Source organism: Vanacampus margaritifer, chromosome 7 (genome assembly GCF_051991255.1).
Source record: "Vanacampus margaritifer isolate UIUO_Vmar chromosome 7, RoL_Vmar_1.0, whole genome shotgun sequence".
Classification (NCBI taxonomy): domain Eukaryota; kingdom Metazoa; phylum Chordata; class Actinopteri; order Syngnathiformes; family Syngnathidae; genus Vanacampus; species Vanacampus margaritifer.
The window spans coordinates 3790993-3811805 of NC_135438.1; the positions used below are offsets into that span (position 1 = coordinate 3790993).

The 20813-nt window shown below is 40.0% G+C and overlaps 2 protein-coding genes across 9 annotated transcripts in view; both read left to right on the plus strand.

Moving 5' to 3' along the window:
* LOC144054978 (LIM and calponin homology domains-containing protein 1-like) overlaps positions 1–4932 on the plus strand; it is a 30850-nt gene extending 25918 nt beyond the window's left edge. For all 5 annotated transcript variants that reach the window (XM_077570464.1, XM_077570465.1, XM_077570463.1 and 2 more), the window contains 7 exons: positions 479–571; positions 1456–1624; positions 1924–2023; positions 2940–3008; positions 3165–3273; positions 3373–3475; positions 3751–4932. In XM_077570464.1, coding sequence (XP_077426590.1) covers positions 479–571; positions 1456–1624; positions 1924–2023; positions 2940–3008; positions 3165–3273; positions 3373–3475; positions 3751–3776 — 669 coding nt within the window. In that variant the 3' untranslated portion in view covers positions 3777–4932. The remainder of the gene's footprint in view (positions 1–478; positions 572–1455; positions 1625–1923; positions 2024–2939; positions 3009–3164; positions 3274–3372; positions 3476–3750) is intronic.
* Positions 4933–5591: 659 nt separating this feature from the next.
* Positions 5592–20802, plus strand: tmem192 (transmembrane protein 192). 4 transcript variants are annotated; one of them, XM_077570233.1, is made up of 6 exons: positions 5592–5693; positions 7351–7503; positions 7813–8074; positions 8151–8273; positions 18939–19044; positions 19956–20802. In XM_077570233.1, exons 2-6 carry the CDS (start codon positions 7372–7374, stop codon positions 20068–20070), a joined length of 738 nt encoding a protein of 245 aa, XP_077426359.1. In that variant the 5' UTR covers positions 5592–5693; positions 7351–7371; the 3' UTR covers positions 20071–20802. The 4 variants fall into 4 exon arrangements, with proteins under 4 accessions (XP_077426359.1, XP_077426360.1, XP_077426357.1 ...); XM_077570231.1 differs by lacking the exon at positions 5592–5693 and adding an exon at positions 5905–6070; XM_077570232.1 differs by lacking the exon at positions 5592–5693 and adding an exon at positions 5905–6070 and having other exon boundaries at positions 7354–7503.
* Positions 20803–20813: the final 11 nt, after the last annotated feature.

A 20813-nucleotide genomic window follows, 5' to 3' on the forward strand; every position in this document is an offset into this window, starting at 1 on the left:
TTTGTAATAATATTTTCTTTCCTTTTTTTTTTTTTTTTTTTTAAATTCATTCACTGCCGTTGACAGCTATAAATGTCAAAAATAAATTTTAACTATTTCTATTAGTTTAACAACAGTGTGAAAACCTAGATTTTTTTTTATTGTACATTTAAAACAGATATAAAATGTGGGATTAATCGTGAGTTAACTAGTGAAGTCATGCGATTAATTACAATAAATAAAAAAAAAACGCCTCTTGCCCCTAATTTTTAACGATATCTTTTTTGAATGAATTCATGGCAGTGAATGAGTTAGGTGCACCTAACGAAACTTTATGAATGTGAAATTTGCACAAATACTTTCCATGACTAACTAACGCCCACTACTGAAATGAACGTACTTTTCTAGCATGTTGCAACTTATTTCCATGCGCCCTCTATACACAATCTCTGTTTTTGGTGCTCATCTTATGGTGACTTTGAGCTTGTGCTTCTTAAAGGAGCAGTACCAGAAGGAACAGGAGAAGCTGAAGAAGGAGTGGGAGAAAGCGCAACTGGAGGTACAGGAGGAAGAACGGAAGCACAACGAAGAGGTACGTCCGCCTTCCTACTCTAATTTTAATATTTTTTTCTTTATGGCAAGCAGTTTGAACATTTATTCCATAGTCTACTAGTGCACACTCTTGTCCTATCTTATAAGACAATTAAACGGACAAATAGTCGAACTAACTGTCTTACTAGTGATGTTTTTCCCCACCGATGCCTTTCGCTACTGTTTGTTGTCATTTCTGTCCACTAGTAGAAACACTCTACTTGTTAACGTCTCACATTTCACTAGTGGTACTAGTAGTGCACAGATGTCAACTAGTGTACAGTTTTACCTCACTAGTAACATGTAGTTGTTGTGCACATAATTGTAATACAGTAGTGGGGAGGGGGGGGGGGGGCGTCACTAGTAAAACAGTCATCATACTAGTGCACAGAAATGTCATGCAGTAGTGGAAAAAAAATCCAAAATAAATTGTGGTTCTACTAGTGCCAAGTCAGTGGTGTCAAGAATCGGTCCCTCAGGGAGTCCAATATGGCCCATGAGGATCGAACACCAAATGCAGTTTTTCACTAAAATTATCTGTTGTTGCTAATTTTGTCCATTGGAGGGCGCACTGACTTAAATGTCATTTTGAAATTTGACTATTGCTGAGGATTTGATGGCAAAATTCTGCGCTCACTTTAGTCGAGAAATTACTCTGCAGAAATATTATAATAAATTGGAATATTTTCAGAATGGGCATGTAACACCCCCCCCCCCATACCCCCCAAATAAAAAGGACATATTTTTACCTGTCGTTATTGAGATCAAATTTGAATTTTGAAAATGGCCCCCGAATTAAAATGAGTTAAATGGAATATTAAATATGCTCAAAAATGCTCAAACAGCTTCCATACTTACTATTTTTGCCTTCATTCGCTCCTCCAGGAGAGGAAGATCTTGGAGGAAACTGTAGCGCCCCTCAACGCCTGCGTGAGGACCACGTCGCCCCCTGTTGGAGAAAAAAAAAACGTCAGCCAGTTTGTGCAGCAAAACGGCCACAAAGACACCAGAGGAAGTGAAGAGCATCATGCGTCCAAGCTGCACTTTTTGCAGGGTGAGACATTTACACCACTGGATTTCCTGACATAGCTGCTCCACATAAAAATAATAATAATAATAATAATAATAATAAGTTTTTGGGAGGAAGCCGGAATGCTCACAGGAAACTTTCCCAAGCAACATACAACCCTGGGATTCAAACATGCAATCTCCAAACTAACCACTAGCCTGCAACTTGTTTGGACACTTGTAAAAGTAAAGTGTAAAAAACTTAAAACTTAATAAATAAATAAATCAAGAATGTCAACAACAAAAAAGAAGCAAAACAAGTAATTTATGGCGCTTTCTTTTCAGACGCCGTCTACGATACTGAGCCAGCCAAGAAGTCCGCCATGTGGAAGACGGCCTCTCTGGACCGGAACACTCAGCCCAACCCACCACACGGCGTTAAAAGGTATCTTTGATCTGAAGTCACTTTGAATTCAAATGCAGTCATGAATAGAGAAAAGGCATTTGTTTCATATAAATGCTGATCAAAAGCAAGCCTTAGTTCCAATTTTGACATAGAGTGGTGCCTTTAGAAGCTAGTTTAATTCATTCCGTGCTCATAACTCAAAACACATGTATCTCAAATCTTCTTTTCCCATTGAAATGAATTGAAATGCCGTTTATCCGCTCTAAAAAAAAGCAAAAATTGTTGACGTGTATATTTTAATAATTCAAAATATAGCACTCCATAATGTACCTCATAAAAGTATGCCTTAATTACATAATTAGAAGCAACTAATAAAGAATAAACATTTTTCGTCACACTGCTCTAATAGTAATTCCACGCGGAAGATCAAGATTATAAGACTGTGAATGTTGTTATATTGTCTATCAACATGTTGTTGAGCCATTTTGCGTTCAACCCTTTGTTTAAAGGGTTAAAGCGCTGCAGCATAGAGGCTAATTAGCGTTAGCATTAAGCTAGCAATGGCCTTTCTTTAGGTAATTGATTGACTGCGGATTTAGACCGCTAACCAAAATTCTTGTGCCAGTCGTTAGCATGGAGGCTAACTAGCGTTAGCATTAAGCTAGCAATGGCCTTTCTTTAGGCAATTGATTGACTGCGGATTTAGACCGCTAACCAAAATTCTTGTGCCAGTCGTTAGCATGGAGGCTAACTAGCGTTAGCATTAAGCTAGCAATAGCCTTTCTTTAGGTAATTGATTGACTGCGGATTTAGACCGCTTACCAAAATACCTGTGCCAGTCGTTGGGCGGCAGCCGTAAAACTTAAGGAAAAAAACGACTCACTTTCTTGCAAAAATGACAGAAATAAAATTAGCACACTCTAGTCAGTGACTCAGATTTGGTTTGTGACGACAGGTGCGATTCCCACGATGGCATCGCCGGAACACAGCAGCCGTCCTCACCCTTGCCTCCGTCGCCCAGCAGGTAAGAAAACAGACACATGTGCAAAACATCATACGTTATAATGGACTTTGCAAGTTGTTAGATTTTATTTGATGACATTTCTGTATTACAATTGCATTTAAACAGTTTCAGCATGTAGAAAGCTGAGTTGAGAAAAAGTTTTTGCTAATTACGCAGGTGCGTTAGCGGGAAGAGGCAATGCGCCGGTTGTTCTCAGCCGCTGGGAAAAGGAGCAGCCATGATCATTGAAACGCTTGGACTCTTCTTCCACATGCAGTGTTTCAAGGTATGAAAAATAATGTGTGTGTGTGTATATATATATATATATATATATATATATATATATATATATAGCTAATTCCTGTTACTTTTGAAATGTGTTCAGTGCGGCCTGTGCGAGGGGCAGCTGGGCGACGCCACCACCGGGACGGACGTGAGGATCCGTAATGGACTGCTGAGCTGTCACCACTGCTACGTCGCATCGAGAGGTGACGCTGTATACCATTCGGACACTAGATGGCGAGAGTGAGCCACACCACGTTTGGCCACCGCCAGTTGTGAAAACAAAAGTACATTTGTGACCTGACATATGAGTGACAACTAACGAGTGTTTTGAGATACAATTTTTTATTTATTTTAACTTGCGAGGCTCTGATTAACCCCAAATAAAGTTCAGTTCTCGTAGGCGTAAATCATTGTTTTCATAGTTAATAATGGTGCAGACGCAATTGGATCTGACTGTTATTTTTGTTTTTGTTTCCAGGCCGAGGACAGCCCACCACACTCTGATGATCCGACAAACGACCCTCATATAATTTTACTCAAATATCTATAAGAACCCCACATAACCTAAACATATTGCGCATCCGCAGTGTGTTTGTAAGCATGACCAGCATATTTATGACTACACAAGCACAATACATCAACTGGAATAATAATACAGTGAACCCCCCGTTTATCACAAGGCATTCATTCCTGACCCATCTGCAAATATGTCCAAATCTGCGATATGGAGATTGTAAAAAGTTTGACCCCTCCCACATGCTTTCAAGTCATTAAAACGGCATAATTATGAATGTCACTGGAGTTGTACGAGGGCACGCCCTGCTGCAATATGATTGGCTGTTGCATCCAGGCTGTCTGTCTTATACTGCCCCCATGTGGCCAAGGTGGGCAGACCAGGAGCAGCGTTCAATTGATGCAACGTGACAAAAAATGTTCAATCTATTTAATTATGTATTTAGTCTGTTTTTATACAGCACATGGAGCGCTATTTTTCACCATTCAAATACGCATTACAACAATATAGCATTTGCGCGATAAATGAACCGCTATATAATGGGGGTTCACTGTACTACAACTGTAATAATATACAATATACACTACAAGGCTATATACTACTTTCTTTTACGTAGGTAGCGCGACCATTTTAATGCCTTACCTTCTCCTCTTTTGTTCTTAAACTTTTGCATGAACATAAGTTATTGCAAGTATGAGTTTGACATGCAGTTCTGGAGCATTTAAGTTTGTTGTACGTCTTTATCCACTTGCATGTTGGCTTTGAACTCTTCCCTTTAAGCCGTTTCAACCAGTGCCTTAATTCAGTGTGTGTGTGGGGCTACTACACATGGACCTCAAAATGTGTGTGTGTGAGATGTGACATGAAGTGAAATTCCATACCAGCAAGTAAAACGAGTGGATCAGCCTCTTCCGCATCCTCTTCTCTCTTGTAGAGCTTGACACCAATGACCCGTACTTAATACCTGCTGCTTCCCTCTTTATTATTTTTAGCGTCATTTCATAACATCCCGTCATCCGGTCTCCAACACAAGTGTTGCAGCTGTCCCGCTCAGACACTGAGCTTCTCGTTTCTTCTGGACGAGGAATGCTCAGCTCGTCGTCTTTTATAGCCACTGTATGTTTGTCAATAAAACTGTCTAAAATGGCTGGTGTCATTTGTACTGTTTTTAGAAATATTTATGGTTTTATTTATAGGTAGATAAAACATATGACTGTGGATCAAATGTAATCCATATGTATTTAACTGAAAAATAAATAAATAAGTGGTTAAAAACAAAGTGGAAAAATAAGCATTATTTAATAAAAAATTTATTTAAGTCTCTTTATATATGATATATTTTTAATCAGTGTAATAAATGTATTACTTTAGCAATAAAACATATAAAATAAAAATTGTGTGTCACTTAAACATCCTTTACAGGACAATGAGACTTTTAGTTAACTATAACAATTTATCCAAAGAAAAAAAAAAGAATAATTATATGTAAATAAAATAACACTGCATTTGCTAAATTTGCAAATACTGCACTCTTAAGATTATTTGATTGAAAATCAAACTTTTTTTTTTACATTTACATTGGAACATTAAACATCACGTGAAATCTTAAATAACCATTTCTGAAACATTCCACAAATATTGTCACTGTTAAAAATAATAAGGTCACATGATTCCTCTCAGCCAATCAGTAGCAAGAAATGCAAAAGTAAGTGGGGTGGGGGGTGCATATTAATGAAGTGAACGATGATAAATTTCGAATATAAAAAAAGGAAAAAATCGTCTAATCAAATTTTTCGGGACCAATTGTGCAAACATTGTGTACTAATTATTTTTAGGCGCGTTTTAAAAACATACAAATAACGGAAGTGCTCTGACGCAATGCTCACGTGACAGACAGGCGAGGTTTGGTATGTACAGCCAGCCAGGTTTCACTGTTTTAAACTCAACATTAACACTTGTGTGTATATTGTGGCTGAATCGGTCATTACTTCGGAAAGTAGCGTTGGCGTTAGCACTCAAAATCACATGCTCGTAGATAACTCTGAAAACTTGGTTCATTACCAAAAAAAAACTTGGTTCATTTTCTTCCGCCTTGTTGGTCATGTGATAATGACGTAACCGTACGGGGCAGTGGAGGGATCAAAATAGCATAGTGTATGTACACTTGCTCGTTAGGCTTCAGCTTTTATCCACACCCCCTGCTAAGAGTTTGTAATGTGTCCTTCCTTCTTCGAAAAAGGACGAGTTTTAAAAATAAATGGAGTCCGAGGGTGTCTTTTATGCTGTACGTACCCGACATTTCGTATTAATTGTTTGTCTCTTTGCTCGTAGTCGCGAATGGGTGTTAGCCAAAGAAGCTAACATGGTTTGTTTGTGTTGTTTTATGAACTTTTTCGCTTAAAAGTACTAATTTTACGTTAGCTGGTGTTCGTATGTCTTTGCCACATACATTGATGACACGCCACATTTCGACTTATTTACATTGTATTTGCCAAAAATGCTGTTTTACGATGATAACCACTCAGTGTCACTTGAGATTCGATCTAATAGTTTGCAAGTTATTGACTGTTAAATTTAATAAACTAAAATGTTTGTAAAAGGATTGTTGCTTTATTTAAAAAAAGACAATAAGAAACTCTACTTATTACAGACTCGACTAATATAATTGTCTTATTTAACTTCATAAGAGGAGAAACAAAAATTGCACACGAGTATGAACTACAAAAAGGGCGTTTACAGATCTGGTTTACTGTACAGTACCCCCCGCTTATTCGCGTTTCGCTATTTGTGAAAGCACGTATTAAACGTATTTATTTGACAAAAGATCACCTATTCTCATTTTTGTGCTCTTACTGTGAGATGACACAAGAAGGTGTGTCAGTTACTAGTGTTTTCTCACTGCAGCGAATCCATGTTTATTAGTGTTAAAAAATTAGCATATTTGGATATTTTTCTGAAATTTTCATCAATTTTTTTCGCTGAAAATATAGTTTTTATTTTGTTTTTATTGTGCACCTGCCGAAGAAATAAAAGTATTTCGTCGGCGCCATCTGGTGGAATATTGGTGTTGTTGTCAGGTTTAACCAATTGTTTTTTGTTCGATTGAGGGGTCCTGTTTTGTTAGCAGTTCTTGCAACCCGTTTACAGTCAAAAAGGAAACTGAAAGTGTGTTTCTTCTTCTCTCCTGATGCAGCTGTATATAGCACATCACGTTCAGTCAGTTTGCCCACGTGTTCTTTACCAAATACTATAATGGGCCTCAGGAATGTTGTTTGTTTGCATTGAATAACTGAACTGCGGAATGCAGTCGTTTATGTAACATGGGTTCATGATTGTGTACATGCTAGATGCAGTGTTGATGCTTTATGACCCTCTGTTTTAAGCGCTTTGCGGCTATCTTGTGGCAATTATATGCTTTTTTTTGTTCTTTTATAAACCCATGTCAGGGCAAGATCCATATCGTCCTCGGGCAGGGTATTAACAAGACTTTAATTTGGCTTTAGGTATTGTGTAAAATAAATCCAACGTTGTAGAAGTGCAGTCATTCTTTTGTTGTGTTTTTAGCAGGCAGGGTCTTCGGTGGACATGATGCGCAGTGAGGAGGATTCCCTGGTGGACGGGCCACTCATTTCAGCTGATGCCCTCCACGCCGCCATCAGGAGAGAATTCCGTAGCGTGCCCACCGCCTGGCACGCCGTCCTGCTGTCTCTGCTACATGTGTGGACAGAAACATTTACGCACATTCTCAAGTCAAATTTTACTGTTACATTCATAAACAAAAATACTTGAATTAAGTCATTCTTTGTTTATTTTATTTTTTGTTTTTTAGCACAGTTTTACAGTGTGCAACTGTGCACATGAGCCTTTCAGTTTGATTTGTATTATGTCTTATAATGTTGTTTTATGCAGATAATGTTTTTATACAGTATAGCGGTACCTCAGTTTACATGTGACGCAACCTTATGAGTTTTTCCAAATATGAGTTTTCATATGGAAGATTTTTTTTTCCTTTTTTTTGTCTCCCAGGTGGCGTACGTGGTTCTGTCCGTGTGCGTGGCCGTGTTGTGCACGTTGAAGCTAGGCCGGGAAGAGTCATGCGTCAGCATCCTGGGGCCTGTGCAGGCTGACAGTGCGGTGATCTTCGGCAAGGGGGTCCTGTGGGTGCTGGTTCTGGTGTTCACCCGCTGCGCCCAGCACCACCACAGGCGGGCCCGCAACAGAGGCTACCTGCGCTTCTACAGGAGCACCAGCACACTCAAGCAGCTGCCTCTCGCCGTGCACTCGGCAGGTAGACGCCCGCGAGGTCACGTGGTGGATGCTGGGTGGCAATAATGATGCACTAAGCTTGTTAAACGTGTGCTCAGGGAATGTGCTGCTGTTGGTCATCATGGCGGCAAGACTGTCAGTGGATTTGCACACCTACTTGCTGATCAGTATCTTGACCTTGGAGCTACTTGTGGCGTTGCCCTGCCTCATCTATTATACAGGTAAACATTTTTTTGGTGGAGAGAGATGCATTTTGTGGTTAAAATCACAACAAAAAAAGTACTTTTTTTTTTTTTTTATCAAAGCAACTCAAATGTGGAGGTACAGTGGAACCCTGCTATTCGCGGGGGTTAGGAGCTGGACCTGGCCGGGAACATTATAATTGGCGGGATCTTATTTTCTCTCTCTTCTTGAAAAAAGATTTCCTAAAGAAAAAAATTAATAAGCAAGAGATAAGTTTAATGCTGAACAATGAATATTTGGGGGCACACTGTACTTGATTTCTTAAAAAAATAATAATAATTAACAATCCAGAGTGAAACTTTAAACCAGAATTTGTAAAAAAAATAAAATAAATTAAAAAAAATTATATGTTAAAAAAATAATAAAAATCAGGTGCAACAAAAGGGTGATGAACAAACTCCTTCAACATTTTGAATTATGTTTTTTTTGGGTGGTCAGAAAAACTATATTATATATATTTGAAAAAAAAATTATGGTTAAACACACAAACCCAAAATTTGGGCAATGTGTTAAAAAACAACAAAATCATTTGATTTTTGTTTTGTTATTTAAAAAAAAACTCAACATTTTTAAATAAAGATATATTTTATGCTTTAAAAGAAAACTAAAGATTTGGATATGCATGCTTTTTGTGAATAAAAATTTGGATAACCCCCACTAAATTAAAAAATGTGGCGGGGGGGCGGGGGGGGGGGTGTTTTCCCGTCACACATAAAGCCCTCAAAATTTGGAGATACAGTGAACCAGTTGTAGTTTGGCATTCTCAAATGTACATGTTCCCGTATTTTGGCGGTGAGGGGAGGCTATCTTCCGTTAGAAATCAGACATTTCATTTGTGTTCATTGTTATAGAGCAGCCATCTTTGTGGTTAAAAAATGTTGTCATTTTGTGGCAAAATGATGGGGTTTCATAAGCAGCACATGGAGAAAGGCAAACTGTTAGATTTCCTTGCTCTTTCAAACACACACACATGCACCCACCCCCCCCCCCCACACACACACACACATACACACACACACATTGTGAGAGTGCATTGGCATGACAATAGCCACTTTGCCCTTTTCAAACTCGACAGCATGACAATCAAGCATTCTGTCCCTCCCTCCTTCCCACAACTGATCTGCTGATTTTTCACTTTGGAACACACACACACACACACACACACACACACACACACACACACACACACCAACCAACCAACCACTCTGAGCGCTATGAGGTGCCTAGAGTCATCCATCTCATCCATTGTCCCACGCACTTCCTCGGAAAGATCAGGAATGCTGCGGCCACATAGGAATCGTCACTTCATGCATAGGAAAAATGTCGTTTTCAACCGTAATGACTTATTTACTGTGGCATTAAAAACGACGACAAACACACAGAAAGTGTGCTCAACGGCGAAGCAGAAAGAGAGACGGACTTCCTTTGATTGAACTCACCGGCCACTCCCACAGCTTCTAATATGACGTTCCTTGCACCATCAACTTTTAAGTTGTCCAAATAAAAAGGATGTGCCGTGATACCGTTATAAATCTCTCCTTGTCTCTGTTCGCTGCGGTGAATTAAGCGTTGAGCATTTGTGACGTTTTGCTGACATGATTGCGAAATAGGATCTGGCGGGTATTTTATTCTGAAAAGTAACCGGAATTTATTTATTTATTTTTTAAACTGCGTCTGTCTTCCTGTCCCGTTTGATGCGAAATAGGATCTGGCGGGTATTTTATTCTGAAAAGTAACCGGATTTTTTTTTTTTTTGAAACTGCGTCGGTCTTCCTGTCCCGTTCAATGCGAAATAGGATCTGGCGGGTATTTTATTCTGAAAAGTAACCAGAATTTTTTTTTATTTTGACACTGCGTCGGTATTCCTGTCCCGTTCGATGTGCAAAAATAGAAAGTAGGTCTATCCGTGCGGCGGGCTTCGGCCAGCTGATAAAATAGAAGCGAATCGGCGCCGCCGGCGGAGCGGAGACGCCACGCGCACGAATGCGGTGTGATCCCGGGGTAACTGTATCATGATTTCTTTCCATTAAAAAAAAAAACATTGAAATGCTTGCAAATCAAAACAATCACATCTCAAATCATCTTTCCCCATTAAAGTGAATGGAAATGCGGTTGATCCATTCCAGCCCCTTCCAATATCACCAATAAAATATTTATTCAGGTGTTTTTTAATAAGAAAAATATATTCAATGAAATTGTATCGCCCCCAGTGATTTCTAAAAGCTTCTGTTGTGTGAAGGAAGACCGCAGTTACCGAGTGTCTGATAGGATATTGATCAGGCAGATAGTGGTATTGAAAGGAAATCCATATTAAAGGGGTGTTTGGGCTGCCACGGGGCGCAGATGGGCAGATACCACCCCATACAACACATATGCAGGTGAAGATAAGGTATTAAGTGTTTAGCCTAGCCACAGGCTGGCTAGCCCTCGGCCGCTCCGCCCGCACACACACGCACACGCACATTGTCCCGGTGTTTACAGTGTTTGTGGAGGAGGTCAGTCTGTGCCGCATTCCAGCTTGGATCGGTGTAGTGAGCCGCGAAGCAGAGTCAAGCGCAAAAAGAACATTCACCAATCACATACTTGCACATAAAAAAAAGTTTGGAGGATTATGCTTTTGGGTGGAATTTCAGATGAACCTCAAATGCACCTTAGCAAGTGAACAGAATTTGACCTGGAAACGTCTGATTGCACAAATATGTCCTTTAAAAAAAAAAATATATATATATATATACATTTTTTTAAACTTTTGAAAAAAACATATACAAATTGCTCTGAGTATAAATTGTATTTTTGGGGGGAAATTTACAAGGCCAAGTGTGCTCACACTCGCACCCAGGGTCCTCCTTCCCTAGTCTGAGTGCGCTTGGTAATACTCCAAGCACGCACTGTTTCACTCTTGAAGCATTGTTCAAATGTGCCACGTGGTTATTCAGAGTGCTCCAAAAAAAGGGAGTAGCGGAGCCCACGGCGTCAGACAGTACAGATGGAAATAGTTCAAGCACGAGCTGATGATTATTTTTCAAACAATAGGCTACATTCATAAATTAATGGGAGGGAAGACACGCTTATCAGAGTGGCGTCAGGTTGAATATCCGAACGCACCCCGTGTTGACGATGGAGGAGTTGGACAATACCTCAACTATGGAAAAGTTTTTCTTTTGACTTTAAATTGGCTTATTGTCTGTCTGGTGGTGCTGTTTGTTGCCATGACTACTACTCTTTTTCCGCTTACATTTCTTCTTCTACTTTGGTTTGGCGGTTTGGCAAATATTTTTGGCACATTACTGCCACATTCTTCAGCATTCTATAAAGAAGGTGGCCAGGTGGTCACTACTTTCTTCTCCTTTTTTTTTTTTAAACTACTTCTTTCTTTTGGTGGGTGTTTTTCAAGCATTAACGCCACCTTCTGGCAGCCAGCGGTGATACACCATAAGTATTGGCTAAATGCCAAAAGTCAACAAGGTTGGGGAGCGTGGACTTTGAGTATAAGTTTCAGCTCTAATTTTGATATATATTGAATCATTTGTCCATTCATGGGTCAGTGACATCATCAGATTGCAACAGCAATTTGTTGAAAAAGTCTTAACACTGAACAGGTGGACAAGTGTGCAAAAAGGTCAAATCAACTCATTTAATTGCCATTGACGGTTATAGACGTCAAAAATTAATTTGAACTATTTCTATTATTTTAACTTTTTTCACTTTTGTTAACAAGAGTATGAAAACCTAGAATTTTTTTTAATTGTACATTTAGAACAGATATAAAATTAGTGAGTCATGCAATTAATTCCGATAAAAAAAATGTCGCCTGACGCCCCTAATTTTTAACAATCTTTTCTTTTTTTAAATCGTATCAGGCGATTTAACTGCATGACTTCAATAATTGACTCACGATTAATCTAAAAAAAATTATATCTGTTCTAAATGTACAATATTTTTTTTCTAGGTTTTCATACTCTTAACAAAAGTGGAAACAATGTTGAATCGAAATAGTTCAAATGAATTTTTGACGTCTATAGTCGTCAATGGCAGTGAATGAGTTAAAGTCAGCTGTAACGGTTATATTGGATTTTAGGGTCATCTGAAACTTTCAGTTTTGTGTGTACTGTATACACAGTCACTCACTCACACGGACGGTAAAGGTGATATAAAAGTTCATGGAGTGGGGGAAACTTTCTGAAGAGCCGAAGGTAGCGAGCGCCTGCAGCCATGAAGTCCTTACAGGAAGGCCTCGTTCCACTTCTCTTTGAAGTGCGTCCTCGATTGTGAGCGTGAGTGTTTGTGTGTGCGTGTGTTTGAGGCCTCTGCTGTATGTTTCTGGCCTCTCATTTGAACATGAATGCGGCCCACGCGCTCCACGCACATCAAAGGCGCTCCTTGGCCTTCAAAGGCTCGCCCGCTCATGCGTTTTCGCTGCAAAAGCACTACAGGGCACATTGCGGCTCTACCATGCAACACGCGCACACACAAGCATACGTCAGCGTGCCAGTGGGCAGCTAGCACAAGCTAGGCTAATGCAGCAGTCGACATTGTCGCTTCGTCTTGACGAGCGGCATGAACTGCTAACGCTAGCCGCTATTGTCGTCTGGTGTGGTTTGCCAAGGAGCGCCGAGGAGAGTCAAGCAGTAGACTGCAACATTGCTAATGCTAGCGGCTAGGCTAATGCAGCAGTCGACATTGTCGCTACTTGTTGACGAGCGGCATGAACTGCTAACGCTAGCCGCTATTGTCGTCTGGTGTGGTTTGCCAAGGAGCGCCGAGTAGAGCCAAGCAGTAGACTGCAACATTGCTAATGCTAGCGACTAGGCTAACGCAGCAGTCGACATTGTCGCTACTTGTTGATGAGCGGCATGAACTGCTAACGCTAGCCGCTATTGTCGTCTGGTGTGGTTTGCCAAGGAGCGCCGAGTAGAGCCAAGCAGTAGACTGCAACATTGCTAATGCTAGCGGCTAGGCTAACGCAGCAGTCGACATTGTCGCTACTTGTTGATGAGCGGCATGAACTGCTAACGCTAGCCGCTATTGTCGTCTGGTGTGGTTTGCCAAGGAGCGCCGAGTAGAGCCAAGCAGTAGACTGCAACATTGCTAATGCTAGCGGCTAGGCTAATGCAGCAGTCGACATTGTCGCTACTTGTTGACGAGCGGCATGAACTGCTAACGCTAGCCGCTATTGTCGTCTGGTGTGGTTTGCCAAGGAGCGCCGAGTAGAGCCAAGCAGTAGACTGCAACATTGCTAATGCTAGCGGCTAGGCTAATGCAGCAGTCGACATCTTCACTCGGCACTCCTTGGAGTCTTCATTGAAGATCAGTCAGTTGCATAAATGTTGAGACATGCTCTTTATGGATTTCAAATTATACGGTGTGCTTTAATTTGAAGGTTGAAAGATATTATAACATTTTTAATACCTAATTTCATATATCAACTATTGTTACACATTATGAACATTTAAATTCTTCACATTAACCTTGTCGAAATGTTTTGTGTCCTGAGCAGAGCAGATGATGTCGACCTCATATGGTCTGGCCTTAAGCTGGGTCATATTATTTAGTCTAAAAAAAAAAGTTCCTTCTCAGCGCTTTGTGCGAAAACACATTTCGGTCTTGAAAACAAAATTTGCTTCGAAATAACACACACACACACACACATTGTTTTAATCTTCATCAGTCACGGCCACCGTAAATTTGATTCAACTTGTTTGTGAGATTTTGCTATGGGAAAATCCTTCAACTATATAACACATTCTGTCTCAAAAACATCCACCTCTGCTCACGGAAAAAGTACCAGAGAGTATGTTTAGTCTATAAATGAAAAGGAGGAGGTCTTTTCAACTATAAGAAGCTATTGTACACGTAGAAGAGCACATTTGACGCTCTGAATCCCACGATGATTAAGTGATGAATTTAGAGGCCGTTATTTGTCCAGAGACTCTCTGTTTTTTATTAAATCATTTTTGCAAAAGGTGTATTTTTCTTACATTAAACCTATCTTCATTTTTGGAACACGCAAAGAGGACAAAATTCCTATAAATTCTATCAAGGTATTTACATCAAAATTAGGTGAGTAGAGTATCAATTACTACAGTTTGTTTATGTGCTGCCCACTTTTCAAGGGACTTAAAGGGATACTAATTTTCCCATTTTCAGCAGTAAAAAGTTATTATATATTGGTAATAATGAATTTGATAACGTCGTTGCTTATCATGTTTAACACCTTAAAAAGGCATTTTGCCACTTACTGTCGACTGAAAATGACACCCAATCGTGGCTTCCTTGTAAACGTTAGGTAAGCCGTGATTGGTTGTTACCTCAGCTAAAATGTTGCTCAGTAAAACCATCTTAATTCAGAAGCGTGTAACGTAGCCAAAATGGCCGACTCCCTCCTGTGTCTTTCCAGACATGTGCTCCTGAGACTTTTTGTGGATTTTGTAGTTATGTAGATGTGTGTACCTTAAGTAAAATATTTAAGGGACTGAATTAACTCATTCACTGCCATTGACGGCTATAGACGTTGAAAGAGGAATATAATTATTTGTCCTCTTTGCGTGTTCCAAAACTTGAAGACAGATTTTATGTAAGAAAAAACACCTTTGCAAAAATGATTTTAATCTAACAGAGATCTCTGGACATCGTGACAGTCTCCAAACATCACATAACAGGTGGAATTTCAGAGTGCCGAACGTGTCTCTTCCGCGTGTAAAATGGCTTCTTATAGTTAAAACCGACCGCCTCTCTTTCATTTGTAGACAAAACATACTCTCTGGGTACTTTTCCGTGAGCGATGGCGAAAACAGAGTCAGGGGTGCGTGTTCGAAACAGATTCTGTTCTCAAGGACCAAATGTGTTTTCCCACAGAGAAGGAACTTCTAGACCAAATAATATGTCCCAGCTTAAGGTCAAATTATACTGAGTTCAACACTACTTGCTTTACACGTCTATAAAACCTTTCAACATGGTTAATATAAAGAATTAAGATGTTAATAATGTATAACAATGGTTAATATATGAAAATAAAGAATTTAAATGTTAATAATATCTAACAACGTCAAAAATTAATTTGAACTATTTCTATTAGTTTCACATTTTTTTCCACTTTTGAGTATGAAAACCTAAATGAATTTTTGACGTTAGGGTTATAGCAGCGCCAACAAGCCAAAAAGACTTTTGTTTTGTTTTTTAAATCTGGGTTCTTGGGACATTTTTATTTTGTTGGTTTACTGAAGATGTGAAACTGTTTTACGAAATCATGCAGCTAATTTGAGTCATTTGGTCAGCGGAGTTCAGAAAATCTGAAAATCTCTAACCTCCTGTCACATCTCTTTCGCTTTAAATGCCTCTCATGTCTTTTAATAGGATGCAGCAAACCATCCGGCGCGGACTCGCTAGCCTGGCATTAGCCTTTAGCACCTCAGCCACGTTGTAATAATCATGATAGCTGCCGCTCAGATCTCTGACCCGGGCTTGGGCTCACCCTGCCTGTCTCGTCTGTGCACTCGCGTGTGACAGAAGAAAGAGAGAGCCTCTGACAAGGAGGTGTGAAATGCGGCACCTTCTTTAAACTGCTACTTCCCAGCCTTCCATCCATCCATCCGTCATTGGCATCTCGCGTCAGTTTGACCGTTTCATCATTTTTTTTTTCAGCATTAGGTCATCAAACTACCCAACGACGACACACACTATTTTTAGCATGACGTGATTGGGAACAGCAGAATAAATAGTCAGCAACATTGTAAGTTTTATGTAATGGAAGCTTTTTTTGCATAATAGCAATGCAAATATGCATGTGAGATGCAGGTAGTATTTTTATTCACTTGGGGTAAATGTCAGCAATGTTGTATGTAGCCAAAAAAAAATAAGTTTGTAAAAGTGAACGAAAGCACCAAGTATGTGGAAAAAAAAACACGTCAATACTAGTTGAAACTGAAATAAACAGCAATGAATGGAAAAAATACGTAATATTTAAACACCATACTATGCACACATACGTCAACGTGCAACAAATGCTAGTGTGAAATTTCATAACATTGTATTTATTGTCATAGTGCTGGATGTGTGTCATTCCACCAACAAACAGTCAGTAAATGCAGTAGCATTAAACTATTGTGTTGTGCTTTGTTAAATGCTTCTCACATGCCACTTGTATTTACACACACACACACACACACGCGCGCGCACGTATTTAGGGCCTCATTATGCAGGAATGTGCAGTATTTCTTTGGATTGTGTGTGTCGATGCCGCGACAGAGCAAAAGCAAAGGTTGCCCTCTTTAGAATCTCCTTGACAATTTCCCCTGACTAATGACACTCCAGTCTTATCAATACTGGGCCCGCTAACCCCCCCCGATGACGCTAGCACTGCCGTCATCCCTGCTCACTAATTCTTAGATTGAAATTGCTTGTAAAGTGAATTCAGCAATATGTTTTTAAATAGATGATACATATTTGAGGATTACTAATGACCGATGTATTGCTGACTTGTGGAGATGTAGCATTAAAACAGCGCCCAGTGGGTGTCAGTACATGAGTCAGCAGGTTGTAGTTAGCAGTAGCTTGCTAGCTATGCTAACACGCCGAGAATGCATCGTTGCTGACCGCCACGAGTTACAGAACAGCTCAGTTTCATGCCTGTGACTATTCTAATCCATCCAGTGAATTGTATTAATCACAAATGGACCGTTAGAAGACGATCCGTCCTCTTATTCAAGCAAGCCTCATCGATTCATGCGAGGCTAGTTAGGACAGCATTAGCCTAGCCAAGCTAGCATAGTGTAGGGATGTAGGAACCAGGAATGTGATGAAATACCAAACGTTTGTGGGTATATAACTAGCCGGAATTACGGTATGTGCGTGAGTGTAAGCCACAGGTTGAATGAATAAACAGTTGAACAAATAATTTTATTCCTCTTTCACTTTCCCTGAAATGAAATTGGTCGCCCCGGTTAGCCCACGAGCTACTCGGTGGCTAGCGCTTCCCGTCGTGGCGTTGAAAGCCACAGGAGGATTTAAGCCGATTTTTATTTCAGAAGCTCAAATGTAAATATGTAGGCTCAAGAAAGATGTGTGGTATATGATTTACAGATGACAGTTAGCGGAGATTTAAAAACAGAATAGTACATACATGTCAACCCTAATTTGGTCCCACCTGTATTACAAACCCATAAAATCCTTATTTTCCCATAAAAATCCTAATGTCAGTTTTATCAATACTAAAGCTGTTTCATGCAATAACATTAATCTTACCTTACTTTCTTTCTTATATGAAGACATTGACAGTATCTTGTTCCAAATGACATTTTATTGCACAAAGAAAAAACAGATTTCTAAATATCACAGGGACGGTTGACTTTTTTGTTGCTTCACATTTCTCTCGTGCAACTTTGATTTCAAATGTTCTTTGACATCGTAAATGCCAGATGCCGCAACCTTAATGTCCCGTGAACAAAGCGAACATGATGCATACTCTTCTCCAAGTTTTGACGGACCAATTACCTTAAATAAATCCGTCCATTCCGAACGAAAACGTCCGGTGTATCTTGTTTTTTTGGCCGGCCTGTCCCCCATTTTCTCAACCACTGCGAACGACTCGCAATTTTCGCTCTAACACAAATTTCTTTACTGCGCATGTCAGGAAACTGTTAGAAGTCTCGCGCGATAGACGAGATTTTGTGACCGGTTGTTGTTTAAATCGAGTTTATGCACACGTGTAGCACGTAGCCGACAGTAAATACTAAATAAATTTAAAAAGGGTAAGCAATATATACTAATATTATTATTTTCATGAAAACAGTTAAATCCGTATTCATTTCCAAATACGCCCGTATGCTTTTGCAACACTTAAAAATCCGTAAGAAATACGGACAAACCTTATGGGTTGACATGTATGATAGTAGCGGATTTTTCACAATTTTGAAGCCTCATTTTATTTGTTTGGCAGTTTTTTAAATCATTCCAATCGGAAAGAATTGTTAACAAGACATCCCTGTGGTGTGTCCAATTGACATTTTCAACTTTACAACCCAATAATGGTTTGATTTTTATTTATTTTTTTCTGCCCAACGGCCATATAGTCTGCCTTTTCTTGCAGCGACCACCCCTATGTTCCGCACTCCGCCGCCGGGCCCACCCCACTCATATCCCCCCCGAGTAAAGGTGTATGTTTAGGGCGTGAGAATTGGAGCTCTTAAGTGCAGGATATGGCGGCCCATAAGAGCTAAGTGCGGGTTATAACGGCCCGTGTGTTTAGAAGGTGGCCAGGGAATGGAAGCCTGTAAAAGAAAAGAGAAAGAGAGAGAGAGGAAAAAAAAAAGTAACTGGCTCTGTGTGCACTTTCCCACCTGCTTCGTTACGACAGCGAGGAAACTCTCACTGTCGGGTTACGTTTTTGTTTCTTGTGGAAAAAAATTCAGAGGATAAAATTAGGACTTGCTAGGATTTGCTTGGCTAAAACTTACAAAATACTTGGTATTCATGAGACTTGTTATTAGTCACTTTAAAACCTACAAAAATGGCTTTACAAACATGAACTTAGCTTCATGTCGGTTCTGCCTTGAGAGAACAGAAAAATAGTAGACAATACAGAAGTTTTTTTTTGTTTTTTTTTACTTTTTCACAAAATGTCCTCTGCCTTTGCTCCCCCCCCCCAGTCAAAGTGATGATCTTCAACGCGGAGCGAGCGGCGCCTGACGTCAGCCAGGAAGAACACTCGTACAACTTCAGCGTCGGTAGCCTGCCCACGGAGACGGGATTCCGGTACGGCCATACGCGCACACAAGATGGACGCCGTTAAAAGCATTCGCCGCCATGCTCGTTTACACGGAGGATAATCGTGGCGCTGTTAAAAGTTGCCCCCCCGAGCATGCGATTGCCACGGCAAAGTACGGCAGCCACTTTATAAAGTGGCAAAATTGCGACATTATTAACATTAAAACAACTCTGAAACTTACGAGAAATACACGTAGCTATAGTCTGTGAGGATTCGTTGGTCATTAATGGGACGCTGTTTATAAATTGAAAAGGCAGGATGGAGACGGATTCATTCTGAATTTAAACTTTACTCGTCATACACGGCAGCTAGCGCGACAACACTTCCTGGTCCCCTATCAGCTGACTAAACACTAACCAATCAGAAGCTAGCATTCTTCAGGTAAATGCAAGTGAATGACGGAGAGCAGCAGATTCGACACATCAATTTTAGATACTTGTACAAAAAAATACCAAAATGGATGAATGTGTAAATAATCATTCTGGGAACATAAATGTACAAGTAAATATTTTAACAAATGAACTTAAATGCTTGATCCTTCGGGTATATGGTTAATCTCTGCTAAAGCAATTATAATCTCCTTATTTGAAAACCCGACCGAAAAGTATTGGCGCAAACATCCGACTTGTACGCTACGTGTATTTCTGAGGGTTTTTTTCTCGCAAATTTGCCATTTTATAAAGTCACAAATTTGGAAAGTTTTTCTCTGAATATTGCCCCCCACCCTCTAAAAAAATATATCGTAGCAAAGAGAGACCAAAACAATTTTTTTTTTAAACTCATTTTTGGCAATACTTCAATAATACTTCAGGCTTTCCTCATTGTTTTAATTTAGCCCGGTGCTCAGAATTTTCTGTGGAATTCCGACAGAAGGTCCTCGTTGTGGTGTGCGTTTCAGAGAGGGTTCCTGCCTGGAGGAGGTGGTGGAGAAGCAGGCAGACCTGATCGAGTACCTGAAGCAGCACAACAGCTTGCTGAGCAGGAGGCTGCTCAACCTCTCGGCTCAGCAATGAACACCAACTTCACCGTTCTGGAACCCCCCCCCCCCCCCCCAAAAGCACGCGGTACACTTCGGGTCAGACTCGTAACTGAGCTCACCTCTCACCTGAAACGGGACAGATAATACGACGTGGAACCACTGAAAATGGCCGACGTTTGATGAGGCCGTCACAGCTCACAGGTGAGAATGGGGAGGGGACATCGGGGCGAGCGTCCCAAAAAAGCTGCTACACCTTTTTTTTTTTTTTTTTTTAAAGGAGATTTTGAGTAAAATGTAAATACTGCAGTCATAGCCAAATATGGCTTTATTGTATATGAATGTGTGTTTGAAATGTTCATAAATGTTTACGCCCTTTTTTTTTTTTTTTGTGCACAGAAGCCCCACCTGATTTTTTGGGGCTTTGAGTTTTGCCGGCTTATCAGGTTGTTGTTGTTTTTTTCAACTGCTTTGACCAAGTCACCCTCGGGCCTGCAGGTGTCATGACTATTTAGGCTGGCGTTTGCAGATATATTTTTTTCCCCTGGTAAGCAAACCTATTCCTTGTTACTTGCTGTATTTTTTCCAGATTGTTTTTTTTTTTCATTCTGGATTTTTTTTCGAAATTCAAAAAATATGTTTCTTTCCGTGACGGTTAGAATGAATGTCAATTGTTGTGGATTTTGCTATTCGCGGTCGGGCCTTTTTCCCAGCAAATAGTGGTGATTTACTGTGTATTGTTTATTAAATGTTTACAGTATGTCTTCAATCTTGTTTGTT

Excerpts from the sequence above, each read along its gene's own strand:
- tmem192 (XM_077570231.1), top strand. The coding sequence starts at position 6,044 with ATGGAGTCCGAGGGTGTCTTTTATGCT. Across the intron at positions 7,504-7,812 it reads TCCTGCTGTCTCTGCTACAT|GTGGCGTACGTGGTTCTGTC; the intron begins GTGTGGACAGAA and ends TTTGTCTCCCAG. Across the intron at positions 19,045-19,955 it reads CCCACGGAGACGGGATTCCG|AGAGGGTTCCTGCCTGGAGG; the intron begins GTACGGCCATAC and ends TGTGCGTTTCAG.